The following is a 19318-nucleotide window of genomic DNA, read 5'->3' as shown; positions in this document are numbered from 1 at the left end:
TATCTCATCCCTGATGTGGGGATGAGTGATGGGAAATGGGCCAGAGGCACCTAGGAGGTGGAGACTGGGGAGTGGATGGTTTTGGATTGGCTTGGCATGGCTGACCAAGATTCAAAATCCCACTCTAGCTGAAAAAGAAAACCACTCCTAGAACTAGAACAGGTTAAATTCCATAAAACCACATGCTGTGGAGACTAACAGACAAATTGGAAGTCTTCAAAGTCATGCAGTGTTTTCCGAATCCACCCGATCACAAGTTGCCACTTGCCAAGAACCCACCCGTGAATCACAGATTCTTACACATAGGAAGAAGATATCTCTGATTTGGGGAAAAAGGGTGGCTGTCAGGCTGAGACTGAGGCTTCTTTTGTCATGTAATGCTGACAAAAAAGTGTGAGCAGATATGAACAAATGATAAAAGCCAAAAGTTATGCCATCACAAGCCAAATGATATAAGCATTCCCCGCCGAGCACTGTCCAATGTTTTCTGAAAGCAAATTTAGATTACGAGGTAGTAATTGTACATAAAAAATTTAAACAGATGACAAGGTGGGAATGCCTTTGAAACCATCCGGGTCAAGGGGAGGGGAAATGAAATAGGAACAAACCCACTTTGCAACTGTGTCATTAGTCCTGTATCAATTGCGAACCAAGTTCAATCTCACCGCCATTCTATATCATATGCCTAGGCCGAATGACTCTTTCCTGCATCATAACTTCTCAGCATTTTCTCTGAACTTCTTGTATATATCGCTTTTGTAGAAACTCCTAGTTCTCACCACCAAAATCAGAGAAGTCAAGGCTCCAAAGAATGTAACAGCAGCCAAAATTATAAACGGTACCCTGTAACAATGAGTGCCAATGCAAGTCAATTCTTTCACTGAGGACCGTGTTAGACCTTTCTCTGCAAGATCCTTCAATGCCTCTCTGTCGTACAGCCAACCAGTAATCTTCACATTGAATATGTATGACCCAAGAGGACTAGCCAATTGTCCACAATTGAACAATGTAGAGTAGTGCTTTAGGCCGAAAAGCTCAGAAATGATGGCGAAAAGCAATGGCAATTGCGCACCAAATGAGAATCCAATTATTATTGACGCTATATAGAGTGAACCTGGGGCTGGAAAGGCGACCAGGAGGTAGCCAATGCATGCAAGCAGAAGGACTGCTGTCATCATGAGTGGCCTCGGAAGCTTATACTTTGCAAGCAGGGTTTCGGAGACAAACCCAGAAAAGACCCTCCCGAAGTAATTCCAGATGCTAACAAGTGACACAAAAGAAGTTACTGTTTTATTCGGATAGCCAAGCGACTCACCGATCTGCCCCAAGTTGTCTACGGCTGTTAAGCTCGATCCAAGTCCACAAAATGTTGCAAGAAACAGAGTCAACATGTCAATGCTTGTCAGTGCTTGCAAAATTGTGTAGTCCTCTCCTCTGTCAGGCCTATCAAAAATGGTAAGGAAACAAGACTTTTCTGCCTTTTCATCAGCTTGTTTTGGGGAACTAAGGTTCGAAGCCTCTTGTTTTGATTCAACTGCTTCTGCTCTTGGCTTCTCTACCGCTATCTCGTTTGGAGGGTTTATGGGCTGTTTCTTGATGTTCCATACTACTAATTCTTCTCTAATGGAAATAAAGAGAGGGACAAAGAGAAGGAAACAAACCACTGTGGTAGCACCAGCATATTCTGCTTTCGAGAAAGTGAGCAGTTTCTCAGCCAAAGTTAATGCCATGAGAAAAACTGCTAGCACGATCGAGGCGTAGAGGAAATGGTACAAGACTCGAAGCTCATTTGGGTGCCTAACAGGCCTCATTGTCCGAATTGTGTATACAAATATCACTGAAATTGCAGCCGGAAGCCACCCAATAAGGAGGATGAGAGATTTTGAATCATTTCCATATATTGCCAAGTAAAGTTGTGTCATGACAGCTCCGCTTAGCCCTGTAAAGCCCTTCAAGAGACCTAACATGGCACCCCTGCTTTCAGGGAAGTTCTTGACACTGGTTACAAGAGCTCCCGTATTTGCAAAATTCTGAGAATTGGCTCCTACACAGATGTAAATGCACATTTGCCAAACCTTTGGCTTGGCTATTTTTCCGGTCACAGCTAGCCATATCATGAAATAGCCCCCAAAGTTGAGTACAGCCCCAAGTAGGAGCACAAACCAAGTTGGTGTTACCTCAGCAACAAGGCCAGAAAGGACCCCAACATTAGCACCGAGATCCTTGAAGAAGCCTAAGAGATTGAGTGTCGTCTGATCATAACCAAGAGTAGCTTTGATCTCCTTGGAGTATGTGCCAAACAAATATGTTGCACCAGCTCCAGCCATGATTAGGAAGGAGGCAAACAGTGCAAACCATCGGCCTCTAAGGAACTGTACTGTGAACGGCAACAACTCATGGCCTTTGAGACCTCTTCTGATCGAGACACTGCCCATTGCTTCTTCAACCATGATTTCCAATTCCTCTCTTGTCCTGAGGCTATGGAAATTGGAATAAAGAGAATTGGTCAAGAAAAACTCTAGCCTGGTATTTTCCTTTGTAGGCCTTGCAACTGGACAGGAGAAGAAGAAGAAGAAGAAAAACAGGATATGTTGATCTAAATCTTGGGATTGTTGAAGAGTTGTTAGTAAGAAAGGATTATAAAAAAGACAAACAAAGTTCGCGGTCGGATAAAAAAATTGCGGTATAGCATGATAAGGGCTAATTAGAGTAATGTTTGGTAGGCTGCTTTGTAGAAACTTTGACAGGGATGGATTACTTGTCTTTGTTTTGGTTCCAGGCTAAGGCCCCCTATTGCTTTAACTCAGATTATTCTCTTGCGAAACAAACCCTTTATCTAGGGAAATAAGTTGGATTTTTGCTGGAAATCTGAAATTTAATCTACAAATTTGGAAGTCTGATTAATGCCCCAATGTCTAATTAATGTGGCCAACTGGATTTTATTTTTTATTTTTTTATTGTTATTAGTTACTGGTGACCTTCCTTTTCACTTGTCTCTAATAATGGACATTTTAGGTGAACATTTTAGGCATTTTACCTATATTTTCCTTTTGTTGTTTCCCCAAAAGGGAAAAAGTTGATTATGAGGCTGAGATATTTACTAACTGTCAACTTGAAGTTTATCAGATAAAAATACTCTTATCCAAGAACGAGAAACAAAAAGTATACAAATACTTTATTTGAGGAAAAAACCTTCAGAAATTGGAAGATAAATCTTATGGAGAAATACAGTGTGTACATGTGCTGGTAAAGATATGGTATTGTCTTCCCTTTCTCGACCAATTTCTTTAGTGGTTAAAGCAATAAGAAAAGATGCAGTCACTTTCTAGATTGACAGCAATATGGCATGAGGCCGACATGTTTGGAAATCAATGGAGCTTGTAATGATCATCAGATGAGCAAATTCACATGAAAACTAGAGGGCACGTGCCTAGGCAAATCAATATCCAATAATTGAATTTGTTGGATATGTCACAAGGAGTATTTCACTGGCAATGCTGTGCAACAATCCCACTAATAAAGACATTTTCCTTATCCATGTTCAAGTTCACTGTGCTAGGGAACTTTTTCCAACAGATTTCGTGTTAATTCCCATTTATTGCGGAAGGGATTTGGGGGGTGAAGTTCTATAGTGGCAAAGAATATTCTGCGCAATTGTTCACATTGTTTGGTGGTATGTGACAGAACAGAAATGATCCAAGATCTATGCTTTGTACACCTCATGCTTTGTACACCTCATGGAGTCATGGTGCTGTGTTTGGTTTCTTTCATTGCTGGACATTAGCACAATCTTCTGGAAAATATATTCTGAAAAACCAGAGTTTGTGTATAAAATGGCTGAAAATTATAGGTTCAAGGACTAGTTACTAGTTAGTAACTAGTAACTCTGATATGGTGTTTAATTCCCATAGCAAAAGCTGAGGAGAAGATAAAACTTTTCCTGCAGGCATTCCTGAAAGCAATGGCAGTAGATACCACGGCAATTTTTGTAAATGGGCAACATAGATGTGGAATTATAGAAGTTAAACTAAGATCTAATCATGCACATGGCTTCCATCAAACGACATGGAATCCTAGAAACGAGGAACAGATTAAGAGGTAGATTATGTTCTTTATCAGTTGGTGTTGCTTTTCCAAAAGGTTGCTCATCACCCAAAGTGTAAAAGGAGAAAAAAGAAAGGAGGAAGGACGAACCGAAGTCAACTAAAACATCATTAGAAATCATTCCCAACCTGACTATTTCTGGGACATGTTTAAGGGAATGGCGCATGTTCCCTATATGATGTTTGCTATCAGATGTTGAAAGGCTGAAGGCCATGCTTTTTGTGTTGTTTATGTTTTCCAAGCTTCCTGATGAGAAAATGAGTGAGATTGGGAGAAAAGAAACAGAATTAAACGATCTTAAGAAATACAATGTTTCTTGATCCTAACTTACAAGTTAGTTTGCATAGGTTGTACAAGCAGCAAACCTGCTTAAGCAAGTTGTTATCTGGGTCTTGTCAAAGCTGTTTACCTTGCTAATTACCAGCAATAAGCAAAGCCCTCCTTGCAACAGACCTCCTGCGGCCCTGCGCCTTGCCTTGGGAATCTGGGTACGTAAATGCATAACCCAAGCCCAAGAGTCTGTTTTAGTTCATAAATGGATGAAAACTTGAGGCTTAACTTTCTGATTCATTTCTTACTTTGAAGACCCATCTCCAAAATGAGCCCAGCGGGAAAAAGATGAAGGAGGACCATTAGTTGTGTACAAAACAACAAAGGTCCATAAAGTAGAGTCTATTCTTTCTTTTCAAGGCCATTCAGAAGAAGGATTCGTGGGTTCAATGAAGGTCCATAAACGAGTAGTCTTGGGTTTTGTTTTTCTGATCTCTCTGCAAGGTTATAGCCTCTTTGGGTTTCTAAAAAGATACCAGGTGGGGGCACACAGCCCACTCAAACTCATTACTCAAAGTTCAGAACCAACAAATGCCAGAAAAGCAAAAGAAAAAGGACTACAATCTCAAGTTGATGTGTTGATGTAAATATATGTGCTATTTAATGAAATCCATTGAATGCAGAATCTAGTTGGGATCAATCTCTAAGGTTTAATCTGATATTGTTGGTTTATCATCCGAATTACCATTTATGAGTGCTTCAAAACAGTAGTTTGTCGAGTCAAGCAAGATGCTTTAGTGCACGATGAACAATGAGCTTCCTTGTTTTCGATAAATTTTCCCGAGCCTTCACTGTTCCCCTCCCATGAGTACATGGAAACATGGCAATATGCTTGTATATTTGTCCCCTTTGACAAAAAGGTTCTTTCTACCAATAATTCAGCACATTCTTTTCCTCTCCCCAACACAAATATTTGGCCTAGCATGTTCTCAGACAGCTCACACTGCAAAGGCGGTAGGGTCAGTGGCCGCAACAAAATGTTTCAGCTGCTTAGATTCAAGGTCTTCCAGCACGGTCTTGGGGGACCCTTTTCTTCAATGCTTTCATAACTTTCAGGACAGCATTTAGACAGGTTTATTATTGGCTCTAACTATCTCCAGGAGTGCAAAAATTTGTTAAGAGTTTATTTTGTCAGAGGGATATGATCCAAATGAACACTAAAGAAAAGAGGGGGCCTCCATGTTTCAGCCTTTTTATAAGGTTAATTGCAATAATCCCAGTCTTCCAGATGGTCCAATGAGAGCAATTACATGAAAGGATGCAAGCCCCAAAACAGGCTTCCTCTCCACCTGGATATTCTAGTTTGGTTTGATTGATTGTTTCCCTTCATACAAAGGAGGGCTCTCATCCCCTCAGAAAGTGGTCCCTGTATTTCTTAATTGAATGATTCACTTTTTTTTACCTTTTGTTTATGAATAATCTTTTGTATGAAAATCTTGAACTCAAAAGTGCCATGATCACTGACTTTACAAGCTTTGCATTCCACCACTTGCTGTATACCTCTAGTTCCATCTGCTTTCCTTCCTTCTCTCCAGCTACAAAATTTCACCCTCAAGACTCATGGATATGAACATACCTGTAGTACATAGAACTACTAGGAAGGTAAAACCATACAAGAAGGGATGAGGATGACAGGAGGGGTAATTGTGGCCTCTGGGGAGAATCCATGATTGCATCTTTGAAGCTTTTGCTAGTACAGGTTGGAAACAGTCCCACGACCATGGAACAAAGGATTGTCCTGGACCAACACCCAGGAATATCGACAGTGATTCTCAAATATTGCAGAATAGAATGAGATAGAATGTAAAGAGAATTGCCATGATCAGTAATAAATAGGGTTTTCACTAGTAACTGTGATACCCTTTACCACCCAAAGTTTCCATATTCTTCCAAATCAATCAGAAAACAAACAAAATGCAAATTATTTTAAGCTGGAAAGGCCCTCCTTTTTACCTTCTTTAAAGGCATTCAAAAAGTTTTGAAGGAGCATAATTTATCCCCAAGGACCAACCACAATGACAATGATGCTGATATCTAAAAAGGATCATGATTCCACCCATGATGATGAAACTCATCTAATTGTCCAAACCATTGCCTCATCAACAATGAATTATTACTTGTTTTTTTCTTCTTTTTTTTGAGTCAAGGTATTGTCTTGGTGGGACCCTAAAAGTAATTCCTTGATTTGAATTTGGAATCTCAATTTCAATTTTGAAGTGATTGCTTCCCACTTCTGAGTGTCTACAAATGTTGCTTTCATAGAGGAACTGTTTAATTGCATTCTCCTTCAAATAAAATGTAATATTAGATTTGGCTACCGTTAATTTTATTATAAAAAATTAAAATTTTAATTAAAGAAATGAGTAAAGTTCAAAGATTTTCTTGTCATTTATGTGACAAAAAAATTTCTTTCCATTTATTGCTTTTTAATTATTCATAATTTGATTTATAGGGTCGAGATGAAATTATATATAAAAAAATCTTTATTCGAATTCAATTAATCTTTACCATTAAGATACGTAAGAAAGACTGTTGTCAATTTAGTCCTTGGTCATTGTTTAAGTTTTGATCTTCGGTCGATTTAATTTTAAATTTTAAACACTTTTAGATCAAAATAATCAAATAAATTATCTCTTTTAATCGATTAATAACCGAATTCAATTAATTAAGTTATTTCTACCGTAGAATTTCACCGTCCGCTTCCCGTAATGCCTTCATACGTAAGCCACTAAATTTTCCTTCGATAAATAAAGGTCTAAAATCCTTGATGGTACAGATAACGTAGGAGAAACGCACCCAAAGGGCCAACCATGATGTTGAAGGAATGGACACCTCCCGCAATTAATTAGTAAGCAACTTCATCATTCATACTTACCCCTTACGGCCTAACTCATAATTATCTTCTTTAATTAAAACTACATAATTCGTGAAAAGAGATTAAAAAATTCACATTCTTTCGTCTCTAAATATTAATTATTAATTACTTTTTATGAAAATTAAAATAAAAGATAAATAGAGAAAAAGACGTAAGAAATACGAGCTTAGTGCCAGACCATATCGATTATTATACGTGGCTAGGAACTAAAACCTTACGTAATTAATAATTAATTCTTTGGTTATAATACCTAAATATAGCTAGCTGTTGCTGTTTCATGTTCCTATCAAGGCGAAAACTTTCTAGTCCTCCATTGATTTTGCTTTTTCTCTCCTTGCCGTGTACGAAACTCTTTGAAAAAAAAAAAAAAACAACAAACAAGCAATCGAAATCCCACTCTTATTCTTCTTGTGGAAGAAGCATTTTTTTTGGGGTTGTTGATGATTTTGTGAGTGGCCATGGAAATCATGCACTGTTTGTGAGAAATGATTGGCAGAAAAAGGCAAACAGGTTTTCAATGTGTTAAACCAAAGATTTCTCTGCCATATTTACACCTCAAGGATAGGGAGGTTAATATTAGTATTTGCTACTATTTAATGAATGGTATTTAATTATTGTAATCCATTGGTACTATAAGTAAAGCAGCACAAGATTAGGGATGACAACGGATACAATATTAACTAATTTTGAAATATTTTTATCTGAATTTGATTATAAAATATAATATCCATATTTTATCCAAATCCGATTAATAATATTTTTTTAAAATTTGAACTTGTTTATTTTATTAAAAATAAAATAAACATCACTGTAGACCTTGACTCGATCCATAATCAATAATAAATAATAAAATTTAAATATTTTTATATATTTCAATAGTCAAAATTAGATTAATAAATTTAAAATAAATTTTAGATTTAGATATATTATATATTAAAACAAATAAATTGTTAATTATAAGAGATATATATGTATTAAAAAACAAGAAAATTAAAATAAATATTCCAAAACTCACAACTTGTAATTAAATTTAAATAACAAATATCTTAAAATTACTATCCCCATACGTTACTCTTACCCGTTTATAAAATACCTAATTCTACTTAAACGGGTTAAATAATCTCACACACCCGTTTACATACTCTTGCCCGTTTATAAAATACCTAATTCTACTTAAACGGGTTAAATAATCTCACACACCCGTTTACATATTACTTATTATCAATCCTTCTAAAGGTGCCCATAAGGTGAGGACCATTCTAACTGACATTTTTCAGTTTCTCAATCTCTAGATTGCCCAAAGTCAACAAAATTATTCTTTTCTTATGGTCTCAGATCCTCGAAGTCGAAAGGGACCAATTCCTCCACTATATATTTTAGTCAAAGCATAGGGTTAGTTATGCATTTGTTACATTAAATTTTAAGACTAATAGCCAATAAAAAAAATGGGAATATTTCAAACTAACTAGTGGCATGCGGCTGCCATTTTATTTCTTAATATTCTAATTTGATACTAATTATTAAATTAACCGCGGATAAAGACTTATTTTCGAACATTGTATGGTTGGTAAGATGTCACAAATCCTAGTATCGTTCGGAACTAAAGACCAAATTTGACTATTTATCTTACGTGAATAAGTTTATGCGAGTAATTAGTTTTACGATTAAAAATTTTTTTGTCCACGTCCTTTTGGAACTCTCCATTTGGCTTATTTCTATTCATGTGCTGCACCCCCTCTTCCATTATTCTGTTCTCAAATAATATAAAAACACATGAATTATGATTATATTTTCACTTGAATTTTTCATATTTTTAAAAATTGATTTCTTCTTAACCCTGATGAATAACTAATCATCAGTAAATCTAATGTTAATTGACATATGATTTATCTAACTTACATGATCACGTGATGATTAACGTATTTAATCATTAGATCATATCACTTGTTATGTGATGGCATAAGTAAACCAATTTGTATATTAGGTTGACATAAAATTTTAATTGATGTTAATTTTGAAAATAATTAATTTTTTGTTAATATTAAAGATTTTTGTGAATATAAATAGAAATTTAAAAACTCATTTGAGTATAAAGTAAATTGAGATAATTAATTGCTAAACCATTTTCCTACTCCAAATTTCCCCCTTTAATGAATTAGTTCATAAAATTAAAAAAAAAGGTACAACTGCAGTAATTTTCATATTTAAGAACCCATTAAATATTACAAACCCTTCCCTCCAACCATTGCAGGAGCATTCAAGTGATTTCAAATCAACAGCATAAGACATCTCAACCGTTGATCAAAAGCAATCTAACCACTAGGACCCACCATACCTTAATTAGCCAGGTACCACTTCATTAAAAATCAAGCAGGCACCTTGATTAATCCAATGCTTACAGCAGGCTTATCGGTTAACACGATACTATCTTCATTTATTTACCAAAACGTCCTCGTACCATTCCACCCTAACAAAGGACTTCCAACAAGGGCAGTCCTGTCATTTAAACCAATCGAAGAAACAGAACATAGAAACCGAGACCTACGCCGAGTTCCATTCTGCTGCATCGCCATGTGACCTCTCTGAATCTCTCTTTCTCTCTGTCTGTCTTTCTAAAAGTAATTATTTTTTTAATTTTTTTTTCCATTGATGAAAGCTGAACCTAACCAAACTTGTTATGCAATAAGATAAGGAAGAATTTGTTTGATTTTTTTGGGTGCAAAAACGAAGTGTCAACCAACCTGTATCTATCTTTCAATCTCTGTTTATCTTAATTTGTACTTCATCAACCAAAACCAGAAACCGAAAGCCCCATCTCAACTGTCTTTAGCTTGATCTTCCTCCGAGGGGAAAAATCGTCTGTTACAGCTTGTTGTTTAAGTCTCTGTGTTTTGAGGGAGGGGGGTGGGGGTTTAAATGGAGATGGCTTCAGAACTGCAGAAACCCAAGAAGAACAACAGAGGGTTCTATGTGAAGATGAGGATATTACACAAAGGCAGACAACATGAGAAAAGCCTGTTTTTCAAGTACTACAAATGGGTTCTTTGGTTTTCATTTACCCTCTATTTTCTCACCTCTTTCTTCATTAGTAACAAGCCAATCCCTTTGTCGAAAACCCGAGTTTCTGGTTCCAAATCCTCCATAGCGTCTCGTGTCTTGTTTGAATCTGTCAACAAAACTAGTCATAAATCCAAACACAAAGACCCAGGTTTGGTTTTTTTCTTTGACTAATCTTTTCCATTTTTTTTTTCTATTGAAAGCAATGTTTTTAATGTTTTCTTTGTTTTCCCTTTGGCAGCTTCGTTCAAAGACTTGAAGATATACATCTATGAACTACCATCAGAATACAACGAAGACTGGCTTTCCAACAAGCGATGCAGCAACCACTTGTTTGCCTCAGAGGTGGCAATTCACAGAGCCTTGATGAACACCTACGACTTGAGAACATTCGACCCTTACGAAGCTGATTTCTTTTTTGTCCCTGTTTATGTCGCCTGCAACTTCAGCACTGTTAATGGTTTCCCTGCAATTGGCCATGCTCGCTCTCTTTTATCCTCCGCTATCCAACTTATCTCCACGAATTACCCTTTCTGGAACCGCTCCCTAGGTTTCGATCACATCTTCGTCGCCTCCCATGATTATGGAGCTTGCTTCCACGCCATGGTAAGCAAAAATAATTTCTCAAAAGAATGTCTTTTTGAAGAACCTTTAATCTGTTTTATAATTTAAAGTTTTCTTATTGAAGGAGGATAGAGCTATTGATGATGGGATTCCGGAGTTTCTGAAGAACTCGATAATATTACAAACTTTCGGGGTTAATTACAAGCACCCTTGTCAGGATGTTGAAAATGTTCTTATACCGCCTTATATTCCGCCGGAAAGTGTACGGAAGACCCTAGAGAAAGCTCCGTTGACCGGGAACCGAGACATCATGGTCTTTTTCAGGGGCAAAATGGAGGTCCACCCCAAAAACATTAGTGGAAAATTTTACAGCAAGTAAGTTCCAAAATCAAAGTCTCAATCATGTTCGAAGTTGGTATTTAATCATTGCATGGAAAATTACGTGTTTATCCATGTTAATGTCTTCTTTTTCGGTTCCAGGAGGGTGAGGACGGAAATTTGGCGGAGATACAATGGAGACCGGAGGTTTTACTTGCAAAGACATCGATTCGCTGGTTACCAGTCAGAAATCGTACGGTCGGTCTTTTGTTTGTGTCCACTTGGGTGGGCCCCTTGGAGCCCGAGGCTTGTTGAGTCCGTGGCCTTGGGCTGCGTCCCGGTGATCATAGCGGACGGTATCCGGTTGCCCTTTTCCTCCGCCGTGAACTGGCCAGAAATCTCCCTCACGGTGTCGGAAAGGGACGTCGGCATGCTGGGGAGAATCCTGGAACACGTCGCGGCGACGAATCTGTCCACGATCCAGAAAAACTTGTGGGACCCGGCGGTCGCGCGGGCTCTACTGTTCAATGATCACATGAAAGAAGGAGACGCCACGTGGCAGGTTCTCGACTCGCTTTACAATAAGCTGGACCGGTCCTACAAGAGGTCAAGGGTTTCGAGCCAATAGGAAGAGAACAGGTCGGATGAGTTCCTTGGGCGATCGGGTTGCCAGCTAAGGAACTGCTCTACCCCAAGGTGAATGCGGCTGCATGGGGAAGTTATAATGGAGGACAGCTAGGATGGCCGGTGTATTTATCAGAAGGATAGAATTTTATTTTATTCTATACGAATGGGTCGGTGGGCCCACCAAAAAGCATGATAATTTTTGTTTTTTTTTTTTGAGATTTTTCCTCGAAAAATACCATAGTTAATTATAGAAATAGCCTTTGTACATGGAGAAAGAGAACAAAGAAACTTATTTTTTGGGTATATAATACAACATGTAATAGGTTTTCATAGGGACAAGACAGCCCATCTGGCCATGTTCAAGTTTTGATTTGTGTTTTTGGAACTTGGTGCACACTGGTTTTGTGTATATTATTCATTTCCATGGGCATTTTTGAGATCCCTAAATCGTGTAAAGTATATACCTTTAAAGAAAAATGAGCTTTTGTTCTGTGGAAAAGGAGGGATTGTCCTGTAAATGGCTTTGAAAAGAGGGTTCTGCTAGCAGAGTTTGTCAGAAGAGAGAGATAGCTAGAGAGAGAGTTAAAATAGGCTACAGTGGCAGCTGAAAAATGTCAGAGTGACTTAAAGATGGAAGGATAGTGGTGCGTGGTGGGAAGGAGGGGAATGGGGCCTTTGTGTGGAGACAGTGGTTCACGGGATACGGTGTGATTTAAAACTAACAAACAGAAACCATTTCTGGGTTTTAACGCAGCTGGGGCCTTGGGGCCAGAGTTTTTTGAAAATTTCAGGGTTGCCTTTCGCTTTTCTGGGTGTCAGCAGGCTATTTCTCTTTCGTCGTTGCTTCACTGTCTTTGTACTGTATGTGTGTGCCGCTGCTTCATTTGTTTTGAGTGGGAGATTGAACCTTGGATTTTGAAATAAATACTTGATTGGTCAGGTCAGGTTCTCTGCCTCATCTAGTGGCGAAAAATGAGAGCGGTACATTTCTTACAAAGTGAACTTTTTTACAAAAGAGAAGGATTTTATGATAAAATGTTAGGGTGAGCGGAACTGCAATAAAGACATTGTGAATTCATGCAAGAGAAAATGTTACCAAAACTCACAAATGTAAACCTCGCACACTTTATCTTATCAAATTAACCTTATAAGGAGAGACAATGATCTCATGAAACATAGTTTCGTCTCATATTTACCTTGTGTCATTTCCATTTCCCGCATCCATGGGTCTAAAATTCACCACTGTCTTCAAACAGTTTTCCAGTCTGATCAAATCAAGTCTTGTTGCCAGGGCAGCACGCGGTGGAACCAAATCCAATTCAATGACAAGGGGTCAGAGGCGACTCCTGTTTTGTCTAATGTCCCCGTGAGCAAAAAGAAATCTAGACTCTGTTTTTTTGAGGTGGTTAAAACAGTTTTAACTGTATGGAACATGGAATTGTCCCTTTTGCGTTGGCCACGTGCAGGGGAAGACAATACAAAAATCCGACCTGCCGGATTCGAACCAGCGACCTAAGGATTTACCTGTTGGATTTTTGCCCACTACAGTCCTCCGCTCTACCAACTGAGCTAAGGTCGGTTTGAGAACTGGTGCAAAGGTGACAAGAAATCACGACTATATCGCCATTATTGGTGTTCGTGAATGAATTTTTTAGGTACCTAGGCAGATTATTAAGTCTGATATATACTTATTTCAAGTGAATCATGAGTATTAGATTTGAATCTATGCTGATAGTTTCTAATGCTGCTGCATGCCATTCTCTTTCAGCCGAATCGTTCTGAGTTGAACAATGGATCAACCAGAACTCATGCAGACGAACGTGGGCCTTAGCCTTGTATATTGTCGGACCTATTGATTTACAATATTGGCAGATTGCTATTTCACCCCAGGCCCTGGCAACAGGTAGCTGGTCACTCTCTCAACATTGGGTTTGGTTTTTGAGGGCTGGTCACTCTCTCAACTTCCGGGATTAGATATAGTCACCAAATCTGCTGCATATGTCTCAACGAGCTTCAGAGAATTCGAGCCTGTAAAACTCACTTGAATTCTTAAAGAAAAAAAGGTTCATCAAAGAGATCTTAGCTACACCAGTATCCATGACCATGTCCCCAACAGCATCTTGATTCGGTTTTTGAATCTAGATTAGGTTGAAGAAGAGACTCCTGCAGCTAGGCTTTTCTGATTTTTGATAAGCCAGGCCGATCACATTGTCCTTCCAGGTATATATATTCATCCCGAGCACAGGTAGAGGAGTTTTGTACTCGTCATGTCCTCTTAACGCTTTACAGTGAACATACCAATTCCTGTTCAGCTGTATTAGAAAGCAACGATTCACACCCTTTGGCAGCTTGAATAGATATCATCATTTCCTTGACACAAGATGCGTGTCATGGTTGCTATCAATCCTGTGTCACCCATGTCTGGCCACCACCATCCGGAATCCCAATCTATATATATATACACCAGCACCATAACCTAGTAGTTTTACTCTTCTTTTCTTTTGTGAAGATAACAAAATGTGTTACTTGGTATTTATCTTGTTGAAGTTTGGCTTTTTTCTTATATATCAACCATCAGAATTAAGAGTTACAACTATAATTTATACAATACTCTGAAATTTTCACGATAAGAGCCTGCCTTTGGGACTGTTTCCCCTTGTGCTTCTTAGTGCTGTGGAGCCTAGAGTGGCCGTGATGCCTTTTACGGTCCAGACTAGCAAGTGATCAATATAATATCTTCAAATTAATTTTAAGACCCAAACTCAAATACCTTTGCCACTTCTCTAATCCTTTTTTATTTGTTTTTATGAAAACCCAATCTAGGAATTATTTTTAAGACCCAAAACAATCATCGTCATGCATGAATTGAATCTGAATAAAACTTTATTAAGTTGGTTTTATAATATATGCTTAAAGTATTCTTACAGGTCAAAAGCTTGCATAAAGTTATTATTATTATTTATTATTATTTTGGTAGCGTTTTCATAGTATTAAATTGGCCCGTGAATATAATTTTGAATTTATAGACAATCATGATTCGAAAAACTTATTTAATGTCTTTGCTTCATATGAATACAACGAGTTTTTTTTTTTATTTAATTATTAGCCATGCAAGAGATGCTTTTGATTATCAAATCGTACAAGTGTTAAATAAAAAACACCTATAGATTCTTGCATAATATGTAAAGGTGAGATGTCTATTTAATTATTTTAGGACTTTAATGGCTAATCATGCATTGCATTAATGCTCGTTATCCATGATTATTTGATAAGGAAACATACAACCATACTTTCAATTTTCAATCATACATACTCCTGATTATATTTTACTTAGATCATTACTCAATAATTAGGCTTTTAGCACGTTAAATTACAAATATCGTAAATATTATCAACATGTTTGGTTCACAAAAATGATCTTTCAACATCTGTTCTAATTTTTAAATCGATCAAATTCGTCCTAAGAGAATTAATTGGTGCTTAACTAAACAACGATGAAAAAAAAAACTAAACAATGATGATCTTAAGCAATAACATGAAAAAGAGAAAGAGTTTACATTCAACTGATTAGGCAGAAGCATTAAAAGAACTTTGTAAGACCTCAATGGAAGAAGGGATGTCACGTTCTCCGATGGCTACAAGGTATGTATGTACCATTATAGCTGCCTTGGATAAGGAATGGGAACGAAAAAACCATCATGCACTGGCCCCATCGATCACGAGTTGAATTGGAGATAGTAACAAGTTGCTAAAAACACAGAGTCTCGTACCCAACAGGAGCTTTATAGTGAATCCACATGCGAATTATCCATTCTCAGTTGGGATAAAGTGAAATTAATTGAGAAAAGTCAGATTAAGATGAGAGGGAGTGAATCATAGGAGAACGTAAAAGACTGTAAAGCAATGCTGCCTAGGATCCTTAACATTGACAAGATATAGGCAGCAACATTAACCCACGGGAAGTAGTGAAGCACCCCACGATGCCTTTGTTTGTGGTCCAAAATTCAATCCAAGCATCACATGTTTGTACGAAGAGAGCTATTAAGAGACCCTCTACCCTTTTGACAAGACAGTCAAGGATCAGAAATAGGAATGAAAATAATTGGGGTATCATTAATTTTAAAATATGTGTGTATCCGAAATATAAAATTTAATATTTATATTTTATCTAAATTAGATTAACAACATTTTATTATAATTTAAATTCATTTATTTAATATGACTGTCGGTTGAAAAAATTCAATTCAACTTGAATACTCTAAAGTTTCTACTCATATTATATTTGAACTAATTGATAAAATACCTTAATCTTGCTTAAACAGATTGAATAATACCAAATACCCGGTTACACACTAACCATTACCATATCTATTCACAAATGAAGCCAAAAAAGAGTATTTCCCTCTTTCAGATTTGGTAAAGGGGCAAATTCGATAAAAGAAAGAAAAGCAATCCATCCCTTTCCATTAATAGTAACAAAGTGAATAGAAACATGCAAGGCCCCTTTGGCCGTTTCTGTTTGCTTTTATATCTCGTGACAAATTTTCCTATACGTACTTTCTTTCTTTATAAGAAGGGACTTCCATAATCATTTTTATTCCAAGCAACAATGCAAACAGCAAGAACAAAACAAATACAAACAAAACCCAACAAGGCCATATATATATGTGCCAATCTTTGAGAGGCTTCGGACGCTCGATCACTGTTGCACCTTTTCTTGGCAAGCAGGACCCATCTCAACAAACCCCCAAATCAAACAAACTTGGATTAATATATTTGCAATAGTTGGTTAAAAATTATTAGCACTCGGGCGTCTGTGTATGGTCCCTCTTGGAATCATGGCAGTAGTCATACACCAAATAGTTCCCTTGGACCCAGTTCATGGCCGAGGCTTGTTGTTGACTGAGGCCGTCGGAGCCGGACGGAGAGGCGGAGGGAGGGCGGCAGGAGCTGGGGCCGTCGGCGTTGCAGCCACTTAGTTTGAAATTCCTGTACCTAGCAATGAAGGGTTGGTAGTTGTAATCAGCCTTGTACTTTCCATTCTCGGTGGCCCAAGATGATGCATCCCATATTGATCCGTACACCCACATCGGTCTCGTTGGGAACGTGGCGTCACTCTTCCTTGGGTACCTCCTGATGGGCACATCATCCACGAAAAACCTGTTTGATTGATCCCATGAAAACATAAATAAAATAATTCAGGGGAAATCTTTGCAGGGGTTACCCAAACTTGCAAGCAAGAATTCGGTTTCCAATTCTTTGAAGGACTGTGGTTCACTTTGTTTGGATAGAATTTTTCTTTTCGTTTCCCTGGGAGAGTGACAAGCATGAACATCGCTTTCCATCATAGTACAACCACATTAGAAAAAGTAACACAAAACCAAAACAATAACCCATCAAAATCAAAGTTAGTGACCCAATTGTTTGCTTCTAAAATTACAAGACAAACCAAGTTATCATCACAAAAAATACGAGTGGGCTTGAAAATTTTAATGTTAGATGCTTTGCCAGGTGTTGTCCTTCGTTAATGCATTCATAGTTTCATGACCCCAAAAAGAAAAAGTACAGTAAATTGTTGATGTGTATTGATTGATATTTATATGAGAACTATAAAAGAAGAACTTTATATAGCTCACGAATAAGCAAAAAACAAAGAAAAGGGTGTATGTGTTATCAAGATGAAGCATGCATGAAATGCGTGCAGTCATGCATGTGATGATTACATAATCAAAGTTGAAAAAATTGGTGATATACTTACATAATCTCACTAGGGGTCCACAGGATAGCATAGTTATGGTAGTCTTGGGTAGGATCAAACCATAGATGGAATCTCATTTCCCTTCCAATTATGTTTCCATCCCCAGTTCCTCTGATGTACACATTAGTCTGCAGAGTGTAGGGCTTATCTGGTGTTGTTCCAAGGAACTCAATATCAATTTCATCATGGTTTCCAGGGTGGTCTTCATTGTTTGAAAGCTGGCAATTTATCAAGAAATTCAGTTAGATTAGTTAAACAATTTTTTTGTTTTGCCTCAATGATTTTGTGTATGTTAATATTCTTACATAGAAAGATGTAATGACTCCTGCCGTATAACCTGGTTGGAGCTTGATGGCAGCACCAAAGTACCCAGATTGGTACGGACGAAGTGACTTGAAACCACTTCCTGTTTTCACCATGAATGCAAAGAATTAAGCACATATATTCCAGTGACTGATCATCTCCAGGTCCAGGAGAACAAAATCACGAAATAAAAGAGACAAAAAAATGGGATGTGCAAGTGCAACGACCTGAGCTTTTATCAAGCCAGATTGTTAATGAACCCTGGTCTATTCTCTGATGCTGAGGACCCCATAGATTTCTAAACCCTTGATCGAAGTCCACAGAACTAACCCTGGAGCTGGGAGAGTACCCAGGGGATGGTGGACCCTGAGCATTGCCTGAGGAAATTATGAGAAAAGCAAGAAACAGAGAGACAATTGGAGCCATTAAGGGGACACAGAAATGAGAAGGCATAGGGAAGCAGCAGACTACCAGTAGTGAAACAAAAAAGGACTGTATGCTTAACTGCAGATTGGGACTTTGGGACCAAAAAATTGAAAGGTTTTGCAAATTAGGTTTGTGTATGGAAGAGTGTGGCAATACAGTTGGTATAAATAAGGCCATTGAAGGCCCCACCATGCAGGTAAGGTGATAAGTTGGTTGATGGGGGAGTTAGACATGGTGACAAAAACATGGAAAACTGATGATAAATATGGGGTAAGATTGTTGAACTTGTGAATTGTGATGTATCATGTTTTTTCCCCTTCTTTTCATTGCTTTTCTGAGAAAACTTGCTGCTTCTGTTTGCTCACTTTGAGAAGTAAAGGAAAGAAACTGCAAAGGAAGAGGAATTAATGGGAAGTTTCATGGGCCAGATCGGTTTTGATTTGATACAGTTTAGTAAACCTCGGAAGCTGATGCAATATGATCAATGAATTCTTGGACAAACTATAAAAGTAAAAATGCTTTTGACTTTCATTGGAAAAGCTATGTTGTGGGAAATTTGTACTGTGATCATTGCCAACCTTGTCTCTTCTATTAACTTTACCAATTCAAATTTAATTTATTGAGTTTTGGAGGATACAATAGAAGTAATTTTCTCTTATCTCATAAATATATTTCGATATTTTTTTCTTGATACTCAAATATAAGATTATAGAATAAAAAATCTCCAAGTTTTAAACTATATACCTACAAGCTGCTTCTACCAAGCTGCTTACATTTTGTAATCAGTTTTGTCAAACAATATGTACATGCAAATCGTAGTTTTTAATCCAACAAAAGTTGACTAAAAAATAATCAGGGGGCAGTGAGGACCAGATAAAGCTAAGTTTAATTAAAATTCTGACTCATTATTATATATTCATGTTGCTATGAGGCTGGACATGACAGAGCTTTAATGG

The 19318-nt window shown here is 37.6% G+C and overlaps 3 protein-coding genes and 1 non-coding gene across 4 annotated transcripts; 1 reads left to right on the top strand and 3 right to left on the bottom strand.

Moving 5' to 3' along the window:
• On the bottom strand, positions 416-2832 carry LOC18590962 (protein NUCLEAR FUSION DEFECTIVE 4). Its single transcript, XM_018126461.1, has one exon. It carries the CDS (start codon positions 2448-2450, stop codon positions 711-713), a length of 1740 nt encoding a protein of 579 aa, XP_017981950.1. The 5' UTR covers positions 2451-2832; the 3' UTR covers positions 416-710.
• LOC18590960 (probable glucuronoxylan glucuronosyltransferase IRX7) lies at positions 9869-12314 on the top strand. The gene is made up of 4 exons (XM_007016806.2): positions 9869-10517; positions 10608-10972; positions 11055-11305; positions 11411-12314. Exons 1-4 carry the CDS (start codon positions 10226-10228, stop codon positions 11874-11876), a joined length of 1374 nt encoding a protein of 457 aa, XP_007016868.2. The 5' UTR covers positions 9869-10225; the 3' UTR covers positions 11877-12314.
• TRNAY-GUA lies at positions 13360-13454 on the bottom strand. The gene is made up of 2 exons: positions 13418-13454; positions 13360-13395 (listed from the first exon to the last, which is right to left on the bottom strand). It is a non-coding gene; the product is annotated as a tRNA-Tyr (tRNA).
• On the bottom strand, positions 16310-18519 carry LOC18590958 (xyloglucan endotransglucosylase/hydrolase protein 31). The gene is made up of 4 exons (XM_007016803.2): positions 18164-18519; positions 17939-18039; positions 17634-17851; positions 16310-17035 (listed from the first exon to the last, which is right to left on the bottom strand). The coding sequence occupies exons 1-4, from the start codon at positions 18387-18389 to the stop codon at positions 16675-16677; spliced, it is 906 nt and encodes a 301-aa protein (XP_007016865.2). The 5' UTR covers positions 18390-18519; the 3' UTR covers positions 16310-16674.

Source organism: Theobroma cacao, chromosome 9 (assembly GCF_000208745.1).
Source record: "Theobroma cacao cultivar B97-61/B2 chromosome 9, Criollo_cocoa_genome_V2, whole genome shotgun sequence".
In the NCBI taxonomy this organism is placed as follows: Eukaryota; Viridiplantae; Streptophyta; class Magnoliopsida; order Malvales; family Malvaceae; genus Theobroma; species Theobroma cacao.
The sequence above is the reverse complement of the archived record's forward strand: the minus strand, read 5'-3'. Positions and strand labels throughout refer to the sequence as shown.